The following is a 25,571-nucleotide window of genomic DNA, read 5'->3' on the forward strand; positions in this document are numbered from 1 at the left end:
GCTACCCCACATGCCTTACAATCCGAGGGGGAGGGGGAGAGGGAGTGCCCTCTTTTTAGTGACCATCTGTTCATCTGTCAATCTCGTACCAGAAATTCAGCCACGGGAAGAGATCGCATCCATGGCTTATACTTTAGTGATTAGCGAGCTAACGAGGCCGAGGCTTCTTACGACCGTGGCGGCAATGAAAATGACCAAACGATGGGAGATGGGCAAGTTGCAAGTACCCAAGTGACAAAGTTAGAGATCGATGGCGCAAACTCATGGCGCAACAAGGTTTGACGGAAGCACACAAGGGGTTTGGCAATGAGGAAGAATGGTGCATATGCCTACGTGATGCTGTCTAGAACTACAAGAAGCTACGGGCGCCACGGCGCGCCATCTCGACAACCTTCCAGCCGCCAGTGAGCTCGTTGTCGAGCTCGGTCGGCACGCGAGTCAGGACCATGGCGTAGCGGCATGCCTCGACGGCGTTCTCGTCGCCAACCACGGCCTCGCCAGTCTTGGCCGAGCGGAAGAGGAGGATCTCCTGGGATGCAAAGCTCACAACAAAGACGGGCACGTCGTTGTCGAGCAACTTGCCCTGCGCAATGTCGACGTGCTTGATGTCAAGGACGCGCGAGTCGGACACAAGCCCCTGCTTGATGTACTGCCCCATCGTTGCCCAGAGGACGTTAAACGTCGCTTCACCGCACCACTGCCTGAGGCTCTCCCGGTCCGCCGTGAGGTAGGCGTCGACAACCTCGGGGACAATGTACTCGCGCAGCTCGCGGGTGAAGCCGTCCATTGTAAAGTCGGGGTCCATCTCGCGAATCGTGCGGATGACCTTTGCCGTCTCGTTCTCGTCAAACCATCCGCCGATCGTTGATGCCATTGAGCGGAACGTCTCGACGGCAGGGTTCTCAGAGTCTTCGTACTGCTCACGCAGGCGCTGATACGTCGGGTGGTCCTTGATGAACTGGAAGCGCGTCGAAGATGTGTCCTGCTTGTCCGAGAGAACAAGCGCCTCGCCGGCTCTGGGTGTCAGTGATGTCACAACAACGTAGAGGAGTGGGGTTGCCATCGGAGACAACCATCCACTCGCCTCGCCGCTAGCTATTTCTCGGGCACACTCACTCGGGGTTCTCTGACACCCGCTTGGTCGTTTTCCCCGCCTTGACGAGGCGCGCCTCTCGCCGCCTCCGGCGGTCGTCCTTCTCCACATACCCGCCGTAACGGAGGTGCGAGCCGGCCGTGTCGTCAAACGCCTCCTCGACGCTCGCCGCAATGGTCTTGTAGACCTCAGTGTCACGGATCGGCGCCGTCGCGTGGTCGGCAAACATGGCAACGGAGTTGGACACGCGTGCAATCGCCCTGAGCACCTCCGAGTCCTGGAGCGCACGCGAGACGGCGTCGTTGACGCTCACACCGGCCTTCTTCAGGTCCTCCACGGCGGCGGCCAGGCGCGGGTTCTCCTTCATCATGTTGGTGATCTGCGGTTAGCATCGAGTTCGGGCTCAGCGAGAGCGACAGTGGGAATAGGTTTGGAAGGTGAGAGCTGGAATAGGATTGGGGGCGGGAACCGGTGCGTGGGTTGTAAGAGGAGAGGAGGAGCCTGGAGCGGCAATGGCGCGCACCCGTAATCACCCATCTTTGCAGTCCCCCCCCACACCTTTTTTCTCCACCCTCATCTCCACTCCCTCTTCATCCCCTCCATCCCCACCTTCGTGCTGCGCTCGGACTCACCCTCGTCCGCTCGTACATCTCGCGAGCCTTCTTCATCGCCTCACTGTCGGCCATCTTGTCGACATCGCCCTGGAGCTGCGCAACATTCTGCTGCCAGCCCTGGTTCTTGTCAATCTCCTCCTTGAACACACGAAGGAACACCTTGAACGGGCTCTGGGGCGGGGCGGCGCTGTCGTCCCATCCGCGCTTCTTCTCGTCCTTCTTGTCGTCCTTCTTGTCGTCCTTCTTGTCCTTGGCCTCCTCCTTAGCCTCGTTGAAGCGGCGCGCAGAGACCGAGATCGCGCGGTACGGGTACGCGGTGCGGCGGAGAGGGGCACGCAGCGCACGCAGAGATGACCCAGGGTTCATGGTGGATGGATGATTGTGGAAGGTAGATTGAGTGATTAACTAGCCGTACTGCCGTTGGGCCGATGGAAAAAGACCAGAGTGCGTGCCTGAGGTTGTCGCCGAAGTAGACCCGCCGAGTCGCGAGCCGAGGCGCTGGGTAGGTGCCGTTACAGGGGTGGATCGCATAAACACAACGCTTAAGAAGTGACTAACAACTCATAGCTCAAGCTAGCTAATATACACTTGCCTTTGCAGCAGAGCCCGTGGGTGCCCGCCTCTCAAGTTGGCCAGGTCGCGGAAGCGATCCATGTCGACGGGTGCCTTGAAAACGACAAACACTGTCGTCAGCCACGCCGCACAAAAAAAGCTCACCGTGCGTAGGGTCGTGGCTCACCGAGGCCATCACCTCAGCCTCGGAGCAGATGTCAAAGCCTGCAGCACAATGCGCGCATCGTAGCCAGATGCCCCGAATCTGATCCGAGTGAATGTCGCATAGCGTGTCACTGTGCAGAACATGCTTGAGGTACGACGTCGGATCGCGCGGGTTGACTACAGCCGTCGCCGGCACTTTGCCAACGGGTCTGCGGTGCTGGTACTTGTGTCAGCTGTTGAGCCCAGGTAACTCACCAGAAGGGGGAGCAGCGGATGGGGGCTTTGGAGCGGCACGTGCACGGGCCGGTCAAACTTGAAGAAGACGTGCCGCGGGTCATGCACGCGGTAGCTGCGCAGCTCGCAAATCGAGCACAGGTTGTACGGGATAGGGTCCGACGGGCAGTTAGCGCACTGAAAGCGCCGTCCCATGATCCACTCGTTGCAGTTGGCGCAACGTGCGTTGTGGTCCAAGCCGTCGCCGATACCGACGACAGGTGCTGCTCGTGGCGTGGTCCGTCCTTGGTTTGTCCGTGGTGGGCCAGAAGCAGGACTCGGGCCGCGTACGCTGGTCCGGAACGCCGGGGCGTAGACCGTCTCTACCTCAATGGTCGGTGAGGTTGACCGTGAGGATGGTGTTGCGGCCACCGTCGACGAGTCCTGCTGGAACCAACGATCGCGGGCACGCCTACTGACAACCTCGACCTCGCTGGACGCTAAGGGCACAGGGATCTGAGTGAGCTTAAACACGACACACCAACAACTCACCTTCATCATAATGTGGTCTGGCGTATGCGATCCATCCCCTGTTGCCCCGACGCCTTCGCACTGTATACACAGGTCCCTGTGGTCAGCTGAGGAATCAGAATGCGCTTACCATGACGGGCAAACAGCGCAATGGAAGCGCGGGCCGACAATGTCCTGGAGGCAGCTGGTCGTCAGCAAGTTCCAACATCACCCTCACTTGTGACAGAACGCGCCAGGATGTCGCACATGTGCGCTCTCCGCCGTCCCGTTCGGCCGGGGCGGCAAGGGCAGTCGTGCAATGGGTTGGTCAGGTATGGAGAGGAAGACATGCGCGGGGTGGATCTCTTGCACCTTCTGATAACATGATCGACACAAATCGAACTTTGGGCACGACACGCCTGATGTCAGTCACAATGCCGCGATTCCCAGATAAACTCACACTTATACCAGCTGCGGTACATCGCGCCGTGGCAGATCGTGCACTCTGCGTCTTCCGAGTAGTCTAGCGTCAGCCGCGAAGGGAAGTTCAAGCTCACCAACATCCACCCAGCCCTCCGTTCCCCAGATCTTCTCGCGGAACGCGTGCCTGATGTGGCCCGTACGCCGCCGTCGCGCCGCTCTGGATGCAGCCTTGGAATGGGTGATGCCGTGCGCCTCGATGCAGTTCGCACACAGTTCGTACCCGCGCGGGGCGGCCTCGAACCCGTCTGGGCCCTCCGTCTCCAAGGGCTGCAGGCTGTCCGGCGAAGCTGCACTGCCGTGAGACGCAGCGTCGGAGGCGGCACGTCCCAGCCGCCCATTATGTACGGTTTGCCCATCTGAACCGCTGGACGTGCTAGCTGCCCGCGTAGCCATGCCCCAGGCCGTGCCGTCCGAGCCTGACTCGTGTTCGCTTGCGATGCGGGGCACGAACGGAGCTTTGACGGCGTTTACAGTCCACATGTCACCCTCGCCGCACGTCGTGCACACGTAACGCATGTAATCGAGGCGGATGCCACATGCCGAGCAGTCCGACGCGAGTAGGGGAGGTCCGTGACGCACATCTTGGAGCTCTGCCGTGAGAGGTGGAGATGCAGTTACGCCGCTCGCCTCAGAGAGACGGGACAACGGTCGTTCTCGTGATGTGGAGGTCTCATCGGACCGCGACCAGAGCGAGGCGGCGTCGGTGCTCTGATATGAGTAGTAGTACCCTGCGATTAGCATTAACATCTGCAGTCATATACTCACGGCCCCGCTCGTCGCGGACTAATGCGAGTTCGCCGATGTCTTCCTCGTCGCTCAGGCTCTCGTTGTCGCTGTCGTACCGCCGTACCGCGTGGACTGGGACTCGACTCGCGAGCTGGCTCTGTTCCCGCAACCACCGGGACCCGAGTTCAGACTGCGAGAGCATTGGGGCTGATGGAGAAGACGGACCTTCTCTCAACGGCATGGCGGTTTCGGCTGGCGAGATGGGGGAGATGGGAGAGACGGTTAACGGCGATACTGCGGACGGTGGTGGTGAGCTTGAGGTGGGTCGCAGCAGGCTACTGCTGCCATTGGCGGAGTGATATGAGAGCATCGGCCGCCGCCGTGCTGAGGCATTTGGTTCGGGTGCAGGAGGTATGTGGAGGGAGCCTCCGGTCGTCGATGCCCGCACCGCAGCCATGGCGTCGACTGGTGGGTCGGCGAAGCCGAGCGAGTACGTGCGGTGACCCGGGCTTCTGAACGACGCTGCCGCCATCGCACTTGATCCGTAACTGGTATTCAGGCCCGCGGGGGCAAGGACACCCCGGTCGCGCGAGACGACGGACCACGAGTCCGTGCCCTCACGCGACACGAAGGATGCCGACCCGCTGCGTGCCGAGCTCCGTGTCACCCCACTCCACCCACTCTCGGACGACATTGACAGCGACAGCGATGCAATACTGGAGGTATCGCTAAGGCTCGGTCCGTCGTACTCGACAACGACCTCAACTCTCATCGTGATCTTCTGGGCTGGGAAGGCGATGCCGCGGTCAGAGCCGCGGATGCTGTGATTGTCATCGCCCGAGACGAAGTATCCGATCGCCTCGGTAAATTCCGCTTCACTCTTGATCGGATACTCCTCTCCGTCATCGTCGGTGTATACGAGATAGAACGGGTACTGGGAGAGCGAGAAGGCCTCCTCCACCTGCCGTTAACAATGACCTGAGTGTAGCTCACTCGACTCCTAAGCGACTCTAGCCGGCATGTTTTGGCGCTCGGGAACTGCACGCGCCTCGTCGAGCTGTCGTACGAGCACTTGACCTGGTATTAGTTCGTGGAAGCTTTGAGGGAGCTCACGGTCAATGGCCGGTTCGGTCGCCCAGGAAGCCCCCCCTGGACTGACCGCAGCATCTCGGCGCGGGGTCAGTTAGCGGGTCGACGAGCGTTGGAGCGCGATTAGCGTAGATGGACCACGCAAGTTGAGGAAAGAGGCCGAGACGCCCGGAAGATTGTGAAGGGAATGTTCCAAGACCAGACGGTGCTGACTGCAAGTTGAGCTAGGATTGCACTCCAGCTCCAGAGATGTGAGAGTTGGCTTGGGAGCGACCCGCGTTGAGGAGGCGGTGTTGGGCCACAGACGGGGTTTCAAGCGTGTACCGACTGGTTGAGCTCGGTATCGCCTCTACGGATGCTGTCCATGCAAGGGTTGATTTTAGTAGACGAGTGGATGAATAGGATGAATCGAGGTGTGGATGACTGCGCATTGCAACAACACGGGCTGTGGTGTGGGATGTGGGGTGAATTGATTCCGTCAGTAGTCTGTGGGTGGCAAATGGTGGTCAGCCTCCACTCTTGTCACTTATGGCATACACTCTTACTGACCATGATCGCAATCTACTGTTTCTCAGCCAACCCGTCACCTTCCCATGTACAACTAGGTTCCCCTCTGAATAGGTGAAGTGCGAGTTCAAACATCGGATGCTTCTCAAAGGCATTCTACCTCTGCAGGCCCTTTCCAGTATGTTGACAGTTACTGTACGCGACCTCTTCAGGTGACAGAGTGCACGATTCCCATTTGCGTCTTCTTGGGATATCGACCACCCTTGTGTCCCCCAAAGTACGTTAACAAGCTCTAGGCTTCAATTTGCTCGCCATGGCCCATAAAGGATTACTCCCACGCGGTAATCATCGCTCTTTTAAGGGGGAGGGTGACGTTCTGCTTTTTCTGTTTCAAAGTGTTCAAGGGCTTCACAGAGACAGTCGTACTTTCACATGGAACTTCGAACCCAGAAGAAAATGGAATTGGAGGGAGTGGCACGGAGCCTGGAAGTAGACACAGGCGACTGTTCCTCTGCGCCCGTGATAGCAAAGGTTGGCTAGTATGAGCCACCCCACTTGTGTCGTATTGTGAGTAGAGACTTGAATATGGGAGAGACGGCGACAGTATCCTTCAGTGCGTTACGAACGGAAGCCTTCCATCGAAGAATATACTCCTTGCTTGCGTTGACCGGCGCACTCTCACGTCAAACGCGCCAGCCGACGAGAACATGAATCACATAAACATAAACATACGTGTACGGGAACTACAACTCTACTCGGTGTACCCATCAAGCTCAGGTCCCTCCATCCCATCATCGATTACGCGAGGATTCTCGAGCTCGCCGACGTGGCGCATGCGCACTGCCATACGGATCCGCTCCTCCCACTCACGGAACCACTGGCCTTCCCGTTCCCCAAGGAGGTAATGCACCCCCTTTGGCCCGCGCTGAAGGCGGGGGTTGGCTGGGATCTCGGGGTGCGTCTTGAACAGCGATGCGAGGCGGTGCTGCGCCTGCCCGACTGACTCATTCTTGAACGTGTTCGGGAGCGGCGGGTACACCTTCATGCCGTACGCCGCCACCGTGACTTCGTACGGCCCACCGGCGCGGGGATCTAGCCTCTGCCAGAGCCAGATGAGGGGCACGGCCCACCAGAACAGCAGCATCATGATCATGTGGCCCACTCCCCAGCCGTAGTAGTACTTCGAGCAGAGGTTGGGTGGGCGCACAATGATGTCGCCGTCTGCGACGGTGATGTCGACAACAACGCTCTGGTCGTCCTCGGCAATGTAGCCGGTCGAGTGGATCGCGCCCATGATGGCTTTACGCAGCGCCGCAATGTCCCATCCATACACGGTCTTGGTGAGCTTGAACGACTTCAGAGGTCCCGGGTCAGCCGTGTACGCATCGCACCATGCACGCAGTGCCGTCTCGCTTTCGCCATGGTGAGATGAGAGGAGAGCCTCCTCGTCTTCGCGACCTCCTAGCGCAATCCCCTGTCCATTACGGTTATACCCGGCCCAGAATTCGTCGTCGCCCGCAATGTCACTCCACGGTGCGCGACCCCGCTCGTACCGAAACTTGGCGTACGCGTCCCACTGCGCCCTCTCTGCACGGGAAGGGGTGCGGCCCACGGCACGGGAGCCGGGAAACGGCGCGACGGACGCGCCGAAAGTGCGGCCCATAGTTCCACGGCGGGCGGGGATCGAGGTAGGTAGCGTGAAGAGGGAGATATTGGCCGAGTTGGACTCGTGCGCGACGGCCTTGCTCATGTCGATAGTGAAGTCAAAGTCGGTGACGCGGAAGCGCTGTCCCGCTTGAACTTGGCGGGGCACACCGCGCTCTACGACGAGCTGCGTGCGCTGAGAAGTCTCCCAGTGGGAAGCGGCGGCGCGGACGTTGACTGTCGGCGCCGTGAGGGCCTTGGCGCGAAGGAAGTCATACAATGCGTTGGCTGCGGTTAGCTTGCCCAAGGAGGGTGCGGATCCGGTGGGAAGCGGGCGGAAGCCAGGACATAGACGTGGGGTTTAGAAATGACTCACGGTTTTGCAGACGCGGATCGGCCGTCTCGAAGCGGCCGACGAAATTGGCTGTTGGGATCTCGGGCAGCGCGGCAGCGCGGTCATGCGAGATGAGGGGCTCGGCATTCGGTGGACCAGTAAAGAGGGGCGTGAGGGCGGCAGGCCACGATTCGCCACCCGTCGACGGGCCGGCGGCGGAGGACTCGGCCTCAACGTCGGCGTAGGACGGGGGCGGTTCGGGAACCGTAGCGTCGAGTAGGCTAGCCGCTGCGGAGGAAGGGGAGGCGGGTTCGTACACCATGGTGCAGTGTGTGATGGAGAATTCATTCAGCGGGTCGTTTACGAGTTAATGAGGGCAGGGTGGTGCACAGCCCTGCGGCTCTGGTTCCGTGCCTGACTGCGAGCGTCATCGTATTGCTGCCAGCATGTGGCTTGTGTCACCGCTTCCCGACGGCTTTTTTGCACGTTGAGGACAGCAGGTTTCAGGCGGCAGACGTATGTAATCTGGAGAGAGGATGATATGCATGATGATGCGTATGCCATGTAGTGTTCTATGAGTAGTACAGAGAAGGGTGCTATCCTCGCTCAGTTGAGCTCGCGCGCGACCTCAAACGTCTGGAAGGTCACGATCTGGTCGCCCTCGCGGATGTCGTCAAAGCCCTCAAGAGCAACTCCGCACTCGGTGCCCTTGCGCATCTCGAGCACGTCCTTCTTCATGTGCTTGAGCGTGTCCATCAAGCCCTCGAACACAACCTCGCGGTCGCGCAGCACGCGCACCTTGTCCGCCTTGGCGATCGTGCCGTTCATGATCTTGCACCCGGCGATGTTCTTGACTACCTTGCGGCCGCTCTTGATGGGGAAAATCATGCTCACCGTTGCCTCACCGATGACGCGCGTCTCGATGCGTGGTGGCAGCAGTGCCGCCACGCGCGCACGCACATTGTCAATGAGGCGGTAGATGACGCCGTCAGTGATGACGGGGACCCCGGCGTCGCTCGCTGCGCTCTGGATCGCGCGCGGACAAACGACATTGAACCCAATAACCGTGCCGTCCGCCGCGTCGCCCAACATCACGTCGCTTTCCGTCACATTGCCAACGCCCGTGTGCACGATCTTGACCCCAGCCTCCTTGTTCCCAATAGCGCTCAGCGAGCCCACAACCGCCTCGACGGTGCCGCTCACGTCGGCCTTGATGATCAGGCGCAACTCTTTGCGCCCCGAGTCCGCCGCCTCGGCTGCTGCCCGGCGCGCATTGTGCAGCGCCTGCTGGACGCTCACACCTGCCTCCTTGGCAGCCTTGACCTCGACGCGCTCCGCCTCGAGGCGCAGGCGGTCCTCCTGACGGCGAATGTTGATAACCTCGGCGTCTTCCGCCAGCTGCTTGCGCTGCTGGTCACGGAGGCGGTTATCGATACAGGACTTGGCTTTGGCCTCGGACGGTGCCTCGAGCAGCTGGTCGCCAGCGATCGGCACATCCCTCCATCCAGTGACCGACACGGGTGTTCCTGGCCCCGCCTCACCGACTGGGTTGCCAGCCGAGTCCGTCATTGTGCGCACGCGTGCCCATGTGTTGCCTGCGACGATCGGGGCACCGTCGCGCAGCGTACCGCGCGTCACAAGCACGGTCGCGACCGTGCCAAGGCCCTTGTCGACGTTCGACTCGAGCACCCAGCCCTCAGCCTTGCCGTCCTCGCGGGCGCGCAGGTCGCGTACCTCGGCAAGCGTGGCAAGCGTCTCGACGAGATCGTCCAGACCCAGGCGGGCGAGACCTGAGACGCGCACGGAGGGGACGTCACCACCGTCCTCCTCGAGGATGATGCCCTCGGCACCGAGACCAGCCTTGACCTTGGCGACATCGATCTGTGGTTTGTCGCACTTGTTGATCGCCACAACGAGGCCCACATTGTCACCCTCCTTCTGCACGAGGTTGATGACCTCCTTGGTCTGGGGCATGACTCCGTCATCGGCAGCGACGACCAGTACAACGAGATCGGTGACGCTGGCGCCACGCGCACGCATGCCCGTGAAAGCGGCGTGGCCTGGCGTGTCGAGGAAGGTGATGGTAGAATCCGAGTCGGCGTCCTTCTGCAACGACGAGAGCGGGACGGAGAACGCACCAATATGCTGCGTGATGCCGCCCGCCTCGCCGGCAGCCACAGACGTGTGCCGCAGCGCATCGAGCAGAGTCGTCTTGCCATGGTCAACATGTCCCATGATGGTGACCCTGGAGTCAGCTGGCTTACACGAATTCAAGCTCACACAGGGGGACGCAGGGGAGATTTGCTTGGGTCGTCCTCTGGCTCGGGGTAGATGTTGTAGCCGCGGTCACTATCAATGATAGGGTTGAGGTTGTACTCGAGGGCGAGGGAGGTTGCGTCGTCGACGTTGAGCAGGAACGCCGCGCCGCGCACGTCCTCGCCCATCCCGAGCTCGACCATCTTGCGCTGAAGGTGCATGACCTTGACGCCAAACTTGTCCGCAAGCTGCGCAACCGATATGTTGCCGGGGATGTAGACATCCTTCTCGAGCGCCTCGCGGGCCTTGCGTGCCTCCGCGGCAGCCTTGGCACGCACACGCGCAGCCTTCTCCTCCTGCATGCGCTTGAGCGCATCCATTTCGGCCAGTTCCGCGTCGTTCTCCTCGTCCAGCACCCACTCGCGCTTGTTGAAGCGTTCACCTTTCTTCTTCTTGTCCTTGGAGCGGTGGTGGTGCGTGGCCGGCAACTCAGGTTCCTCTCGATGTGAGTGGAGCAGCGAGCGCGATGCCGCCTGCTGGCGTCGCCGCCCGCGCCCCTCCTCGTCTCCAGCCTCCTCAACGTCAGATCTCCCAGCCTCGTCCCCCTCGTCAGGCTTGCCCACGCGTGCCGGTGCACCATCCTCGGGAGCTTCAGACACACTCCGGCTGAGCGTCCTGACACCATCTCCGTTACGTCCGCCATTGCGGTCGGGCTGCTGGCGTTCTCGCCGCCCACGGTCGCCGCCGCGAGACATGTTGCCGTCGTCACGACGTCCACGGTCACCACCGCGAGACAGGTTGCCGTCGTCACGCCGCCATCCGCGATCCCTCCTCTGGTCGCCATCCTGGTCGCCCACGTCGCCTCGGCCACCGCGGTCCTGTCGCCCACCATCATCACGGCGTCCACGGTTCCACCGCTCGGCACCGCCCTCCTGGTCCTCCCGGCGATTGCCTCGTGGCCTACCCATACCGAACCCGGGCCCGTCGTCGGAGGCGTCCCATCGCTGACGCTGTGGCGGCCAATCGCGGTTAGGTTGCCGTTGCTGTTGGGGTTTGCGCTCCGGCGGCGGACCCCAGTTCGTAGCAAAACGGGCGGGGCGGGGTTCGGGCGTAGCCGGGGTCTGGCGCGGGGCCGGGGGCTGGGGTCTGGCTGCAGACTGAGGCCTGGCCGGGGACTGGGACCTCGCCGGCGGTGTGCCCCAGTTCGTCGCGGCCATCGGCTTGGTTTTGCCGAGTGCGGATGAGACATGGAGCGCGCGGAGTTGGACAGCCGCGCTGCGGACGCGCGGAGCGAGCATGGAGCATCTGCAGATGCTCACGCTCATTTTATGGGAAGAGATGGAGGTTGCAAGTGGAGGAAGGCTTCCTCCTCCTCTCCCGACTTTTGCAGGGCCCAGCCAAGGGTGCAGATGAGTGCCACGCGAGACTGACGTGGATGTCACGTGAGGATAACATAATTTTGCCACCAGAGATGGTAGATATGAGGTGAGGCATGACGAACGGAGAGGTAAAGAGTTGACTGGACTTGATCGTACCTTGTCATTTACCATCTAACACCCGTGTCTCACATCGCATCTCATCAACATCAAAGAGACACCTGACATCGACCACCATCCATCCACCACCCATCGCCGGCAGGCGAACCCTGACCGCCCGAACACCGCCTGCAACGACCAGCATGGCCGCGATCCTGTCGCCACAACCACACCCTTTACAACCCACCTCTATCCACGCGCCCTCTAGGACAACATCCTCTTCCTCTGTCCGCTCCGCTGCTACCAGCGCCGAAGACCTCACAGAGGTCATCCGCATCGACAAGCATCGTGCACCCTACGACAGGCGGGTATCCGACATGATGGCAGGCGTACAGCTCGAGGAGCTGACCCCGGCGACTAATGGCGCTACGAACGGGCATTTCAACGGACACACCACCCAATCTCCATCTGCACCATCCAGTAATGGGCACGACACCAAGGCCAGGAAGCAAGTTGGGCCATCAGATACGCTCGCGGCGCCAGCACGCCGCTTCCCAGAAGAAGAAGAGGAAGAGATTCTGCGCGAGACCGAGGACCGCTTTGTGCTCTTTCCCATCAAGTACCGAGAGGTGTGCTGAAGGGACCTCCAGCGGCAGCTAACGGCAGATCTGGCTCGCGTACAAGCAAGCGCAGGCGAGCTTCTGGACTGCGGAAGAGCTGGACCTGGGTACTGACTTGCACGACTGGAACGACAAGCTCACCGACAATGAGCGCTATTTCATTCTCCGTGAGCTTCCCTGTCGTTTGCCAAGCTGATCACAGGCATCCTCGCGTTCTTCGCCGCATCAGACGGCATCGTTGGCGAGAACCTCATCTCCATGTTCTCGATGGAGGTGCAGATCGCCGAGGCGCGCGCATTCTACGCTTTCCAGACGATGATCGAACAGGTACACGCTGAAACTTACTCGCTCCTCATCGAGACGTATGTGCAAGAGACAGAAGAGAAGGACTTCCTGTTCAAGGGAATTGATAACAGTGAGTCATAGCACAGACGTTTCTGATGACAGTCCCTTGCATCCGGAAAAAGGCCGACTGGGCGCTCAAGTACATTACGCCCGAAATGCCATTCCGCACGCGCCTCATCGCGTTTGCTTGTGTGGAGGGCATCTTCTTCTCAGGGTCGTTCGCGGCAATCTTCTGGCTCAAGAAGCGCGGCCTCATGCGTGGTTTGACGTTCAGCAACGAACTGATCAGCCGCGACGAGGGCATGCACACCGACTTTGCGTGTCTCCTCTACCAATACCTCAAGCACCGCTGTTCGCAAACTGAGGTGCACAGGATCGTTGGCGAGGCCCTCGAGATCGAGAAGGAGTTCTTGACGGATGCGCTTCCATGTGCCCTGATTGGCATCAATGCAGGGGTACGTCGTCCCACAGAATGAGCTGACGCCAGTCCATGTGCCAATATATGGAGTTTGTGGCGGACCGATTAATCGTCGCACTTGGTTATGACAAGTTGTACCATGCAACAAACCCGTTCGACTGGATGGAGCTCATCAGCTTGCAGGGCAAGGCCAACTTCTTCGAGTCGCGCGTCAGCGCGTACCAGATGGCCAACGTCAGCCGGTCCGCAACGCCGGGGCGCGCACGCTCAGACTCGTTCAACGAGGGGCAATTGAACCGCCGCATGTTCCGCACCGACGCCGAGTTTTAGCAGCATGAAGAAGCAAGCACATCTGCTGCAGACATCACAGCATACAACCCCACACCACTCTGTACACCACTGTACATTGTACTACCATCCACAGTAGAAGTAGAATGAGACACCGTTCAATGTTGCTGATGCTGATACGACAAGGCAGCTGACTAGCGACCAGATCGTGATCGCGTCGCAGGTGTATCAGCTCCTGTCTGCCAGCTGACGTTACTCGCAGTCACTCGACTCCCACAAGCCCATGCATACGGCGCCCGCATGTACGTCGAGGCATGTGTCTTTGAATGCTTACACACCAAGCCTGTTCAGCCTCAAGTTTTTACATGCTACACACGCGTCAATACGCAGACGAAGCTACACAATGCCCAAATCCACCCACTGCCACAGCGCCACCCTGCCACTTTGGCCCTTCCTCACCGTATTCAGACGCACTTCCCGCGACCAGCCCTCACGTAGCCACCATCAGTCTCCCCTCATCCGATCTGTCCCGCTAAGGCTCCCCGTCCCCCGCACCCGTTCCCCGCGGCAGCCGTCGCCAGGCTTCCCAGCGCCAGCCAGACCTTCTCCGAACCATATAAGATGCGTCGAATCACCCGCTCATATCCTAATTTCCATTCACGTACACACCCACACCTGGTCCCACACATACACACTTACGTCCCATCCATCCTCCACTTATTCACACAACCCCATCCCCCACGCACACTCGTGCGTGATGGACACGCCGTCCAAGCCGCCCAGACAGCCCAGACAGCCCAAGGTTAAGTCCCAGGCAACCCAGGTCCCTATCAACGGCGTCAACGGCACCAACAATCGGTCCAGCTGCAGCAACCGCACCAACGGCGTCTCCCACACGACAAAGGCGAACGGCAGCACCAAAAGCAGTGCCAACGGGCACACCAAGGGCAGAGCAGTGAGCGTGAACACCAAAAGCCACGACAAGATCAGCGACGCGTCCAACCGCCGCCATAGTAGCGGGTCCATGAAGAAGAACCACATGAACATCAACGCCCACGGCATCATCCAGAACACCTACCTCAACACCACGGCCAACCCTGCAACCCAGAGCGCCTCCGCTCCCGAGCGTCACTCCATGGGCAGCCGCCCCAGGTACAACCCCAACCCCAATCCAATCCTGGCGTTCGACAACATCGTCAGCACCCGCGCGGACCAGCCGCCAGGCGCCACCCACACACATCCGCCGCTCCCCATGGGCCCCACGGCCCACACCCAGCCCCTTACCCCATCCGCGCCCACAAGCCATACCCAGTCGACGCCACCCCGCGCGCCCACCCACGGGCCTCAGTCGACACCTCCCATGGCCGCTACTCGCAGCCGTATCCTCAGCCCTCACCGCGACGGCACCGTGCCCACTTACCCCATCCCCTCCCTTACTGCCGTCGACGGCCTCCTCCACCCTCGAGGCACCCTCACCACCCGCCCCCCTCCCACCGACAAGCGGCCTTCCACGCTGCCCAACCGCCCACCTAGCCTGCCATACTGTGATACTACCTAGCTCACGCGTGACCCGTCCACCATCTCCAGCCGCCTTATGCCGAGAATGCCACGCCCTTTCAATCCGCTCAGTGCTCCCTGTAACATGCCCTCCCCTCTTCCGTACTCGCCCAACTCTCCCGCCATCACTACCACCTACGCGCCAACTTCACCCCCCAGTCCCTCCTCCAGTCCCGAGGTGATCGGCGAGTTCACCCTCGACGCGCTGTCCCTTGACGCGACTCCGCGCCCATCGCCCAACCGTCCCAACCTCTCAGCCCCGCCTCCCACCCCCGCTACCCCCCACATCGTGGCGACTACCCCGCGGCCCATCCCAGCCCTTCCCAACTTCACCGACGGAGGCCCCTCCCTCGGCTTTGCGTGGTAGTATGTCCCCCCATGAATCAGCTGACGTAGCCTCAACCTCGGGCCGTCGCCGGCCGAGACGTGCAAGATCATCGTCGACCGCTCGACAGGGGAGGTGTGTGCCCGCCGGGCGGACCTCGAGCGCGGCGCGCGTAACATGTGTCCTGGTCGTGAGTTTTTTGCGGACGGGCTGACGCAGATCTGTCGCGTTTCCAGGCAGAGGCTGCGGGTGTTTGCGAGCCACGATTAGGAAGGAGGTCTGCCAGAGGCAGAAGGAGATGGTGAAAGAGCTTGTGGACCGTGCTCAAGATGCTCAGATGTGCCCATGTAGATAGTCGTAGATCGTGTTAGTGGCCAGTTATGCTCATGCTTTGTGGTGGTGTGACGTTGATTTCAAGAGCTATATTGGACGGGGATCTAGATTCCAGCTTGATCCTGGATGTGAGGATGTTGAAAGGAACCTGTCGATCGCAACTGCCACATGACGAACCTAATTGACATGACCCTCAATCCCAGCGAATTACCGCGTTTCATACCTCGACATGTCATCCAAAAGGTAGTTGCAAAGCATGCAAGGGGATAAAACAAGAATGACGCGAGGAGGAACTAATTGAAGTTGTAGTCTTGGCTGCAGCCTTGGCCAAGGGAATGACATCATGACATCATTTCCCTCGATTGTCACGCGTGCCCGCTCTCTACCCTCTCTACGTGACGGTACGACTGTACATCGATCGACACAATCCACGACTGCTCCCCCTTCTTAAGCTCAAAGCAAGTCTCACGCCCTTTCATCTTGCTTTCTCTCTCTCCCTCCACTACTCACTACCCAAGCTCATCTAACACAATCATGGACTTCCTCAAGAATGCCGCGGGTCAGCTCGGTCAGCAGGGCCAGGGCCAGCAGCAGCCCCAGGACGGACAGCAGCAGCAGCAGCAGCAGCAGGGCGGCGGCGGCGGCGGCGGCGGCATCGGCGGTCGTGAGTACCTTCCTTCGCCCGTCTTCCCCCATCCCCCTCTCTCACTCCTCCCACAGCAACCACCGTTCCCACCCAACCCGCATCCCGCTGCCCTTGCCTCCTCCGCGCCCCATTCCCCCTCCTCCCCTCCTCACCTCCTTCTCCGGAAGAAGAGCTGATCCCAGTCGTTGCCGGCCTCGCGGGCGGCGGTAACATCGGCGACAAGCTCAACTCGATGGGCGGCGGCGGCGCCCAGGGCGAGGCTAACGAGGACTACCTTGACAAGGGTGAGTTTGCTTAGATGCTGAGAGGACGGTGTTGACGACCTTCTCCATCACTTTGACCCATCTTCCCACCTTCCCACCTTCCCCTGTCCCACGGCCCCACCTTCCCCCCGTTTCCGCTTCCCTTGTTTCCTTCTCCGCCGACTACACTCACACTCGACTCCTCTGACACTCCGCGTTCCCCTACCCCCTATTCCCCTACCCCCTCCTCCGCTCCACTGCCTGACTCATTCCACCAACAGGCGTCGACCTCGTCCAGCAGCACGTTTTGGGCGAGGGACCCCAGGACAACGAGACCGCCCCCGAGCAGATGAAGGACGAGGTCATCTCGGACATGATCCGCGACAAGTATAAGGCAGCTACAGGGAAGGAGTTCTTCATCGCCGACAAGGAGCAGAAGTTCGGCGGGCTCTAGAATTGCAAAACGGAGAACGGAAGAAGACGTATCATACACGTTATGAAGAGTGACGAATGCTATTCGAACGCTAATCAGGAGCGCACGGGCTGACGACTCACCGTCTGGAATTGACTCGCACGAACGGCATGCGCAACAGGCCCTCGGGGCCCGTGCCATTAACCAGCGACCCAACAGTCTCATCACCGTGTCGCCAGGTTCCAACCCCATGCGACGATCGCACTATCATCGTCATGTAGCATTCTATTGCCGTCCAACAACACCCGTTTCCCCAATGGAATCATGCCATCGTACTGACCGCCATTGCGCTGGCCGTCATTGTCTTCACGAGACGACGTCATCCATGGTATTCAGCCGGTGCTGGATGGCCCAGACCAAGAAGGGAAGGGTTGTCCCAGAGCACTCAAGTACCGCCCGATCTGGCCCATCGCATCTCAAAGGAGGACCTCGGCTTCACACGCGATCTCCACTGCCTCCGCGCACAATTGCAGGTCTTTCTCCCTCCCTGCCCCATCTGCGGAGTGGGCACAACCAGGTCTTCCAGGCTGGCGCATGGGCCCCATGCTAAGCAAAAGGATCGAGCCTTGCTCACTTCCCCCTAGCCGACTTGAACGACTGGCCTCGTCATGCACCGCTCGACTCGTTCAAGTCGGCTGGATACTAGTGACGCGCTCTACCACTGAGCTAAGAGGGAGGCGATGATAGCCTACTTTAGGGAGGCGATTTGAGCCGGCGTGCTGAAGTTTGGGTGTTCGATGACGCCGCTTGGGGCGATGCACGCGGTCGTGAGTGTTCCGAGTACAGGATGTGGGAGCTGGTGAGCTCTGCAACGAGGATATGGCCCGAGTACAGATGGAGGCTTGTTGTTTCGAAGGCCAATGGCTGGTTGCTTAGGTTGACGGAGACTGATCCGTATGGCCGTATCGGCTTCAGCGTTCCAAGTGAGCTCATGTATTCTCCCTCCCAGTACCCGAAATCCAGCTTGCACGCCTCGGACACTCGACTGCGACTCTTACACTCGCGTCAACGCGCGTACTCCGTCAGCGTACATGCTCTGTGGACAACGCACAGCCCAAGCGCAGCAAGTCTGACGACAAGGTGGCTCCTCCTGTGCAACTGCACTGGTGGACGGCGTCGGTGGCCCAACCATACCGCGGCCCGCAGCCCAGTCCTCATACCCTCGAGTCACGCCCGCTTGAGTACGGCGGCGAGATTTCGACGTGGAACACGTGTGTCCTTAGTGAGGTCTGCCACGAATAGGTCACGCAAGGTCATCACGAACCAGTGGCAGCCTCTGCCACCCAGCTGCCACGAACCATTCACAGCAAAGCCGCACATGGCACTCGACCACGCGTGTCTTCTCCGCACCCCAGTTCCGCAGGCCGCAGACGGCAGACCAGCCCCGCGGCGTGCTGCGGCCATGACCACCTTGGTGATTGCTCTGGTCCCTTCTTCGGCTTCTGCTTCTTTAATTAGACAACGACAACGCAGGCAACAATTTCCCTCCAGGACTCTCCACTTCCACGTGCCTGCACGTCCGAGGCCTTGCTTCGTCTTACCACTTCCTCTGAACCTTGTCTGGCTCCGCAATCCCGCAACCTGGGCTTACCCCCTGCACCTGGTGGTCACCAGAATGCAATGCGCACAGCCACGCGAAACAAGCTTAACCCAGGGCCGTCCTTCCGAACGAGGCCGAGCTCGGACGTGGCCGGGAATATTGGTTAACTAGATGTCGTGTGGTGGCGGTGAGTGGTGAAGCATAATTCCTTCCTTAAGACTTCTTGAATCCTGCATCATGGCAGTTGGCAGCCAGGAGCTGTTAGTCAGGAATGCTGTCGCGCGCTTCCCTGTGACTTTCAAGCCCTTGAGCCCTCGGTTCGTATTCGTCCTTTTCCTGTCTCGAATCTCACTTTCCCAGCCTTTTCCGCCGCCCGCTCGCTGTAAGCCGGCTGGACTTAAGGCCTCAACAGAGCGCTCAGGTGCAGGCTTAAAGCTAGCGGTAGCGGTAGCGGTATTCGGCTCCGCTCCCCGAGTGCATGCCAAGCGCGGCATAAGCCGCTGACCGCTGGGCACCGGAACCACCCGCATCCGCATCCGTATCCGCTGCATTCCGTTACAAAGAGGCCTGGACCGGGAGATTGTGCTTCCCAATTAGCGGAAGCAGGAACGTCACGGTTTGTCTCACAGCTCGCAGCTCGCAGCTCGGCGTGCAACAGGCAACTAATCATGCTCGGGAGAACAGGCACTGGATGCCCCGATCTGGTATCTCGCGTGTGTCGTCGCAAGCTCGGCGCGGCGTTTGGCACGGCCTTTCTTGGGGAAAGCCGGCGTTGTCGGGCGGTGGCGGCCCTGAAATTTCTGTAAGGTCTCAGGTCTTGCTCACGTTCGGCGGTCGGAATGAGCGCCGACGCTCACCAAGTGGACGCACGACGCACGCCATGCATCGGGGGCCGGATACGTAGCACTGGGACTGGGACTGGGATTGGGGCTGGGACTGACGCAGCGTTCGGCTTGGGCTTGGGCTTGGGCTTGGCTGGCTGCGTGGGGCGGCGGGCTACGGTTTGCGAATTGTGGAAAGGCCGAGATCCCTAGGGCTGGAACCGGAGAGGCCGGAGAGGACCGAGAGAGGAGATCTCGTGGCCGCTGCGGCGCGAGCGACGTCCAATAGGCAAATAGGCAAGCTGGAGCACGGGGCGCTGGTTACATGGCTGCATGGCTGACCCCGAGTGATGATCGGCTCTCCTCTGTACTCGTGCTGAGTCGAGCTGCTCGGCCGGCGTATCTGTATTAATCTGCCATAGGCCGGGCCATGTGGTGTGGCGTCTCGGCGCAACTTACTCGGCTCACCGAATGGGGCGCTCGGGCATCTGATCCTCTGATCCTCTGAGGCAAGGCAAGACCCGCGGTCATCCGGGTGCGCCGCTATTTTTGCCTCACCCTCGCTCGACACCGATACCTACAATAGATGTGCATGTATGTATGTACATATCGGTTGTACATATCGGTCTACTCGGCGCACAAAGCGCGGAGTCAAGCATGCATCGGCTGAGAAGCCGGAACATGTCGAACATGTCTGGAAGGGACTGGCCGTTCGGGCCCTTGGGTCGTGTGCTTGTGCGGCGCCGTAAGAGGCCTGGCTGGTCTGCTTGGCGCGCGAGCCTTTCACGGGTTCTAGCGAGGTCTAGAGTCGAGGCGCAGCTTCGCGTCGTGGGTGAGACAGAGGGAGGGAGAGATGAGGGCTTGGGGGCAACGGGGCACAAACGCAGGGTGCGGCATGGGGTTGGATGACTTGGGGGTGTTGGGGCTGTCGGGGACGCCACCGAGCTGCCACTGAACAGTAGAAAGCCCTTGGCTACCGGTTTTCAGGGATATTGTCTCCCGGCAGGCGGAATTCCTCTACCTCTGCTCTAGTGCCTAAATGCCTTGCATCGCCCTTCGTCCTCTTCGGCCCCGGCCTTGAATGACCTCGGGTGGCCTTTGTGACCTGGCGTCTCCGCCCATCCCGGTAAAGCCTTCCCCACAGCCAAACCAGCCCATGTAGCCCATACAGCCCATACAGCCCATACAGCCCATACAACCACAACCCACCGTAGCAGCCTTCATCCAACTACGGTCCGCCCCGCCCCGCACGCACACCGCGCGCACAGCACCGCAGCCTCACCCTCTCCTTCTCCTCTTTCCCTCTCCCCATCGCATCCTTCCTTCTCACCATCAGCCACAGTCACTCACACTCACACCTCCTACCTTATCCGCTTCATCCACACTGCCACACAGGTCTCCATCACATTACATCTTGCATCTTGCAACTTTAGTCGGATCTAACCATCCACATCCACAACTACATCTACAACTAGGGCTTGCGCGCACTGCCGCCGCCGAGGTTACGCGGCACAGCTTCGCACCCACAGCCCTCCACGCCACAGGCCGCTGCGCTTCTCGCCACTGGGTCACTGCCCTAATCATTAAGGCTAGGACACCCACGAGTCGTACGCCGCACAGGCCCTCGTCAACGCCGCTGACTGGCGCCCCGTGCGCACCGTCGCGAATCACACCCCCAACCCCCCGTCACCCCCCTTTGACCTTCCCCCCTCCTTCCTCGATCCATCATGTCCAACTCATCCACCTCACCAAAACCCTCCGCCATGTCAGTTACGCACCTCGTGATCCGACTCAACAGCGACTCTGGCGGCGAGTCGACTCCCGCAGTACGCGAGCGTAGTTCCGCTCCTCACAGCGCGGCTCTCAGCCACAGCGCGTCGGCGTCACCCCCGAGCAACATGGACGGTCAACACCAGTCATCTGTGTCCAATGGCGGTACCACGCCGCGCGCCAAACGTGAGGAGGAGGATGAGATTGACGAGCTCCGTGACGACGAGCCAGTCGCACCGACGCCGGTTCGCTCGGCTCCGCCAGCGCCCGCACAAACCGCTCCTGTCGTCCCAAGCCCCAAACCGGCGACGTCGGGGTCCAAGAGCCGCAAGTCGTCCTGCGACCTATGTCATCACCGCAAGATCAAGGTGGGTCCCAGCTTCCAGAGACTTTGGTTGCTGATGCCAGTGCGACCAGGTGCGCCCGTCATGTTCGTCGTGTCTCCGCAAGGGCCACCCATGTCACTACTCTGAAGAGACCGAAGCCAACAACGTGCATAACCGCCGCGCCGTGTCCGTCGCCGTCGCCAGCGGCGACCGTCACATCGAGATCCCCAAGCCCGTTGCTGTCTCGCAGCGCTTTCAGAGTGCAGGTGGATCGCCGGCGTGGCTCTCGAGCACCTCTCGGCCGAAGAGCGGCACGGCGACCGTTAGCCGCCCAACCTCGGCCGCCGGGGGTAGTGCCGACCGCAAACGCCGCCTCGACAGGGATCGCATTGTGAATGGCTACGGCTCGAGCTCGGATGAAGAGGGCGCCGCCGCCCCAACCGACGGCCCCGGTCCAGCCAAGCCGCGCAGGGCCGCCGTCGACAACGACCTTGCCGACATGATAGGCGAAACCAAAGATGACGAGGTCGACGAGTTGGACTCGGGAGACGAGAAGGAGGCCGGCTCGCCGAGAAGCAAGAAGCGGGACGCGTCGGTCGACGACGACCTCTCCAACGACTTGCTCGAGCTCGCCTCTGCGCTCCCGAAGAAAAAGAGGGTGCGCCCCTCCATGCCCGAGCTCCCCCGTACATCCTCGTCGAACCGTGCTCGGCCCACGCCCCGCGCAAGCCTCCCGGCGCAGATCTTGCCCCAACCACTACAAACGGCCACGACCGGTCACCACTCGTCGGTCGCAGCGCGCTGGGACGCGTCCAGCGCTCCGCTACTCACTCTGATGGGCTCGCTGCCATCGTCGGAGACGCAGACCATCCTCTTCCAGACATTCTTCCAGGACCCCTTCCTCACCGAGGGCATCTCTCTCCTGCAGCCCCAGTTTGTGGACGACTTCCACTCTCTGATTGAGCGACGCGCGTCGGCCAAGATGCGCGAGGGCGACGCCACTACATTGGCAAACGCATTTGCTTTTCTCGCCGTCGCCATGCGTGTCCTACCTGAGGAGACAGGCAAGTTGCTACTCGCGTCCGGCTCGTCCACCGCCAACAGCGCCCCGCGCTCAGCGAGCCGCATTATTGCCAACCAGCCGGGTTCGCCCTCCGACCCGACGCCGCTCGACCAGCGCTACTTTGAGCTGGCGCTGCTTGCCGGACAGATCGCCGAGCAGCGCGACGCGCCGTCAGTCATGTATGTCGTGCACAAGCTCATCCTCTTCCGCTACGCGACCCTCGGCTTCAGAAAGGACCGTGTCGTGCTTGCGGGTGGGTGGCTCGCACAGGCCATCAAGACTGCACAGGCGTTGGGCATGAGCAAGGAATGGGAGGGTATTCCTCAGGGAGAGCGCGAACTCCGCCGCCGCGTCATGTGGGCGCTGTACGTCGCCGACCGGCAGTTTGCGTTTGAGACCGCGTTCCCCTACACGATCTTAGACACGCACCAGGGTATCCACCTCCCGTCGCCAATCTCTGAAGCGGATCTGTACAAGATCCCGCCTGACGTTCCGACCCTCCCGCCACATTCGACCGAGGCTGGCCCGACGCAGTGCACAGCGCTCTTCATCCACACACATCTTGCGCGCCGCATAACCCCGATCTTGGACTCTTTTGCAACCGTGGGCCCGTCTGGGACGCCGCACGACCTCGTCCTCCGGTTTGATGCGTCACTTGACGCATTCCAGGACGCGCTTCCGCCGTATCTCCGTCTGTTCCCTCTGACGGACACCCGCTTTGACTCGGCGCACACGTACCTGGCGCCACACCGCGTGCGCCTGCACTCGACGCTCCTCTCGTACCGACTGGGTGTGCACCGTGCGCACCTGGCAGCGTACTTCTCGCCGTCGAGCTCACCTGGTGTGCGTGCGGTGATTGCGCAGGTGTGCCTCGCCTCCATCCGTGTGCAGAAGAGTGCGAAGATGCTCGACTCCAAGCTGTCATCGCGGCTATTCAACCCGGCGACTGTCTTCGAGGCTGCTGCCACTCTGGCCCTTATTATGCACGTTGAGCGCTGGGTGGCTGGGCCGACTGCCGCCCAGGCAATTGGCATGTCGAGCGAGTACCTTGCTATGCGCGCGGGCGTCGCCGACGGCTCGGAGCTGCTGGACAGCGTCAGCTCGTCGCTTGACGGTGGCACGTTTGCGCGCGGAGCGGTGCGCGTCCTTCGCGAAGTCGTCACCAAGGTGGACAACGGCCCGCGCTTCCCGTCGTCCGGCTCGCCGCACAACAAGACAAATGGCATGACGAACGGCGACATCCTCTCGCCCAACGGCGACCGCTCGACCTCGCCACAACGCGAGGGCTCGCCAAACGCCAGCATAGGCCACGCGGGTGTCAACGCCTGGCTCGACTACTGGCGCTCTAACGCCATTAACATTGACTACCTCCTCCGCGAGGCAGACTGGAACAGCTGGGAGAAGGTTATTGCCGGCATGTAGTTGACCTCATTCATGTCTCTCTGGACAGACGTTCGCGTCTAGTGTCGTTTCTTTCATTTCGATACCCTGTTATGTACGTATAGAGTCTTCGCCATGCTAGCTGTGGGATTTGGGCCGAGCGAGGGCGCGAGCACGAAGTGCGAGCGACGCGCTAGCGTATGCTAGTGAGAGTTGCATTGCTCTAACGAACTGCCCAAGCGAGCCAGCGGGGTCTGCGGATAATTCGCCCAAACGAGGAAAAGCCTCAATCACTGGCTGCTTCTAACGATCGGACACGTACACCGCAAGCACGTACCCCTTGCTCTACCGTCCGAGGCTCCGCAGGCACGCGCTCACCGCAAACGGGATCTCGGTCTGGCACCGGCGATTTCCGGCCGGCACTCGGGGCTTGACTCGGGGCTGCGCCGCTGTGGTCCCAAAGGGCGAGAACGTGGGAGACGGGCCTGAACATGGATCTGGGAAGCAAGCTGGGCTCCGTGCCGGAGAGATGAGATGGTCCGCGCTTCGGAGCCGGCGCCAGCGAGGCCGTTGAGCGAGGACTGAGATACCACCAAAGCTAATGGATAATTCTAACCCAACACTCAACCCTACAAGCCGGCTAATTTATTTGCAGTGCACGGTATAGGCAGCCAAAGTCTGGGCGTAACCGAAAACGAATGTGGTTGTGCCTGAAGGCGAGCCACAACGTCATCGAGAGAGTGTTCTGCAGAGGTTGATTTTTGGGTATGCGGCTCAAACACCCGTGTGCAGGGGTCGAATGGTGGGAGGTTGACTGGGAACCGGGTGGTGTGGCGGTTTGTGTGGGATGGTGCGGGTTCTTATGGAGTGGGGCAGGAGCCCTACGGTCCGGGCGTAGCATCATCAGGATTGGCGGCTCGGGTTTTACAACTGTCTTTGCCGCCTGTAACCGCAGTCGCGGCAAAGGAATGGTCCAGCCTCGCCACAGCTCACCAGGAGCGCACGGGCTACATCAAGTCTCGCGAACAGATTTCGTGAAACAATGCAGATGCGGTCTACAGACTCTTTCGGATAATATCTCTGGACAAGAAGCGAACGTCTTGAACCCACTCGACATGCCAGTCGACTCAAGGCTCGGAAGTCTTGGGATTCAACCAGACCGGGCCCGTTCCCCCAAGCTTCGGATAACAGATGATACTGCCGTCGCTCATCTTGACATTAAGGCAATCGTAGTCTCCGCCCTCGGGATGGTCGAATAGGAGCTCGTTAAGGATGCCGTATAGTTGACCGTCTTGGGTAGGAGGAAGCCTGTCGTTGGTGTCTGGGGCCTTTGCGGAGAGAGCAGTACAATGCGCCAATATGAATGAGAGACGGGGTGAGCGCGGGTATACACGGCACGGGGATGTACCAAGTGTTGCATTACACTTTACATACAGCTGGACAGAAAGAGTACCAGTTGGGTCGCCGCTACATGATCTTGGACAGTGTGGCGGGGACACGTGACTTTGTCCTAGTATGTACAGGACCATTTGCGGCTAAGGATTATTTATGCTGCCACTCTCCTCGATCCAGTCCAACACTTGCCATCATTGCTCTAGGAATCAGACTCCATTAGAGGTTACAGCTTCCATTCATAGCTCTTCTCCCATTTCGGTAGTCTCGACACTCATCAACAGTCCGCTGCTTGCGGAGCACTTCTTATTCCAGTCCCAAACACCTTTCTCCTGCATCTATTCTCCCTTCTCTCTACTTGTCTTTCAACGC

The 25,571-nt window shown here is 60.4% G+C and overlaps 9 protein-coding genes across 9 annotated transcripts; 5 read left to right on the forward strand and 4 right to left on the reverse strand.

Annotated features, from left to right (window-relative positions):
- Positions 1-349: 349 nt before the first annotated feature.
- TIM44 (uncharacterized protein) lies at positions 350-2,073 on the reverse strand (the record flags this gene model as incomplete). Its single annotated transcript, XM_060599128.1, has 3 exons — positions 350-1,016; positions 1,117-1,472; positions 1,726-2,073. The coding sequence occupies 3 exons, from the start codon at positions 2,071-2,073 to the stop codon at positions 350-352; spliced, it is 1,371 nt and encodes a 456-aa protein (XP_060455852.1).
- A 207-nt stretch (positions 2,074-2,280) lies between these two features.
- CcaverHIS019_0306580 (uncharacterized protein) lies at positions 2,281-5,523 on the reverse strand (the record flags this gene model as incomplete). Its single annotated transcript, XM_060599129.1, has 11 exons — positions 2,281-2,390; positions 2,425-2,647; positions 2,680-3,153; positions 3,190-3,265; positions 3,299-3,352; positions 3,386-3,566; positions 3,608-3,670; positions 3,705-4,358; positions 4,396-5,317; positions 5,350-5,433; positions 5,470-5,523. 11 exons carry the CDS (start codon positions 5,521-5,523, stop codon positions 2,281-2,283), a joined length of 2,895 nt encoding a protein of 964 aa, XP_060455853.1.
- Positions 5,524-6,703: 1,180 nt separating this feature from the next.
- On the reverse strand, positions 6,704-8,252 carry CcaverHIS019_0306590 (uncharacterized protein; the record flags this gene model as incomplete). Its single annotated transcript, XM_060599130.1, has 2 exons — positions 6,704-7,884; positions 7,973-8,252. 2 exons carry the CDS (start codon positions 8,250-8,252, stop codon positions 6,704-6,706), a joined length of 1,461 nt encoding a protein of 486 aa, XP_060455854.1.
- Positions 8,253-8,536: 284 nt separating this feature from the next.
- IFM1 (uncharacterized protein) lies at positions 8,537-11,154 on the reverse strand (the record flags this gene model as incomplete). Its single annotated transcript, XM_060599131.1, has 2 exons — positions 8,537-10,175; positions 10,211-11,154. The coding sequence occupies 2 exons, from the start codon at positions 11,152-11,154 to the stop codon at positions 8,537-8,539; spliced, it is 2,583 nt and encodes an 860-aa protein (XP_060455855.1).
- A 710-nt stretch (positions 11,155-11,864) lies between these two features.
- On the forward strand, positions 11,865-13,374 carry CcaverHIS019_0306610 (uncharacterized protein; the record flags this gene model as incomplete). The annotated part of the gene is made up of 5 exons (XM_060599132.1): positions 11,865-12,290; positions 12,328-12,448; positions 12,484-12,696; positions 12,729-13,081; positions 13,114-13,374. The coding sequence occupies 5 exons, from the start codon at positions 11,865-11,867 to the stop codon at positions 13,372-13,374; spliced, it is 1,374 nt and encodes a 457-aa protein (XP_060455856.1).
- Positions 13,375-14,089: 715 nt separating this feature from the next.
- CcaverHIS019_0306620 (uncharacterized protein) lies at positions 14,090-14,890 on the forward strand (the record flags this gene model as incomplete). The annotated part of the gene is made up of 1 exon (XM_060599133.1): positions 14,090-14,890. One exon carries the CDS (start codon positions 14,090-14,092, stop codon positions 14,888-14,890), a length of 801 nt encoding a protein of 266 aa, XP_060455857.1.
- Positions 14,891-14,974: 84 nt separating this feature from the next.
- On the forward strand, positions 14,975-15,484 carry CcaverHIS019_0306630 (uncharacterized protein; the record flags this gene model as incomplete). The annotated part of the gene is made up of 2 exons (XM_060599135.1): positions 14,975-15,255; positions 15,286-15,484. 2 exons carry the CDS (start codon positions 14,975-14,977, stop codon positions 15,482-15,484), a joined length of 480 nt encoding a protein of 159 aa, XP_060455858.1.
- Positions 15,485-16,081: 597 nt separating this feature from the next.
- CcaverHIS019_0306640 (uncharacterized protein) lies at positions 16,082-16,889 on the forward strand (the record flags this gene model as incomplete). The annotated part of the gene is made up of 3 exons (XM_060599136.1): positions 16,082-16,211; positions 16,376-16,477; positions 16,717-16,889. 3 exons carry the CDS (start codon positions 16,082-16,084, stop codon positions 16,887-16,889), a joined length of 405 nt encoding a protein of 134 aa, XP_060455859.1.
- A 4,142-nt stretch (positions 16,890-21,031) lies between these two features.
- On the forward strand, positions 21,032-23,849 carry CcaverHIS019_0306650 (uncharacterized protein; the record flags this gene model as incomplete). Its single annotated transcript, XM_060599137.1, has 2 exons — positions 21,032-21,406; positions 21,447-23,849. The coding sequence occupies 2 exons, from the start codon at positions 21,032-21,034 to the stop codon at positions 23,847-23,849; spliced, it is 2,778 nt and encodes a 925-aa protein (XP_060455860.1).
- Positions 23,850-25,571: the final 1,722 nt, after the last annotated feature.

The sequence above is a fragment of the Cutaneotrichosporon cavernicola genome (assembly GCF_030864355.1).
Source record: "Cutaneotrichosporon cavernicola HIS019 DNA, chromosome: 3".
Lineage (NCBI taxonomy): Eukaryota > Fungi > Basidiomycota > Tremellomycetes > Trichosporonales > Trichosporonaceae > Cutaneotrichosporon > Cutaneotrichosporon cavernicola.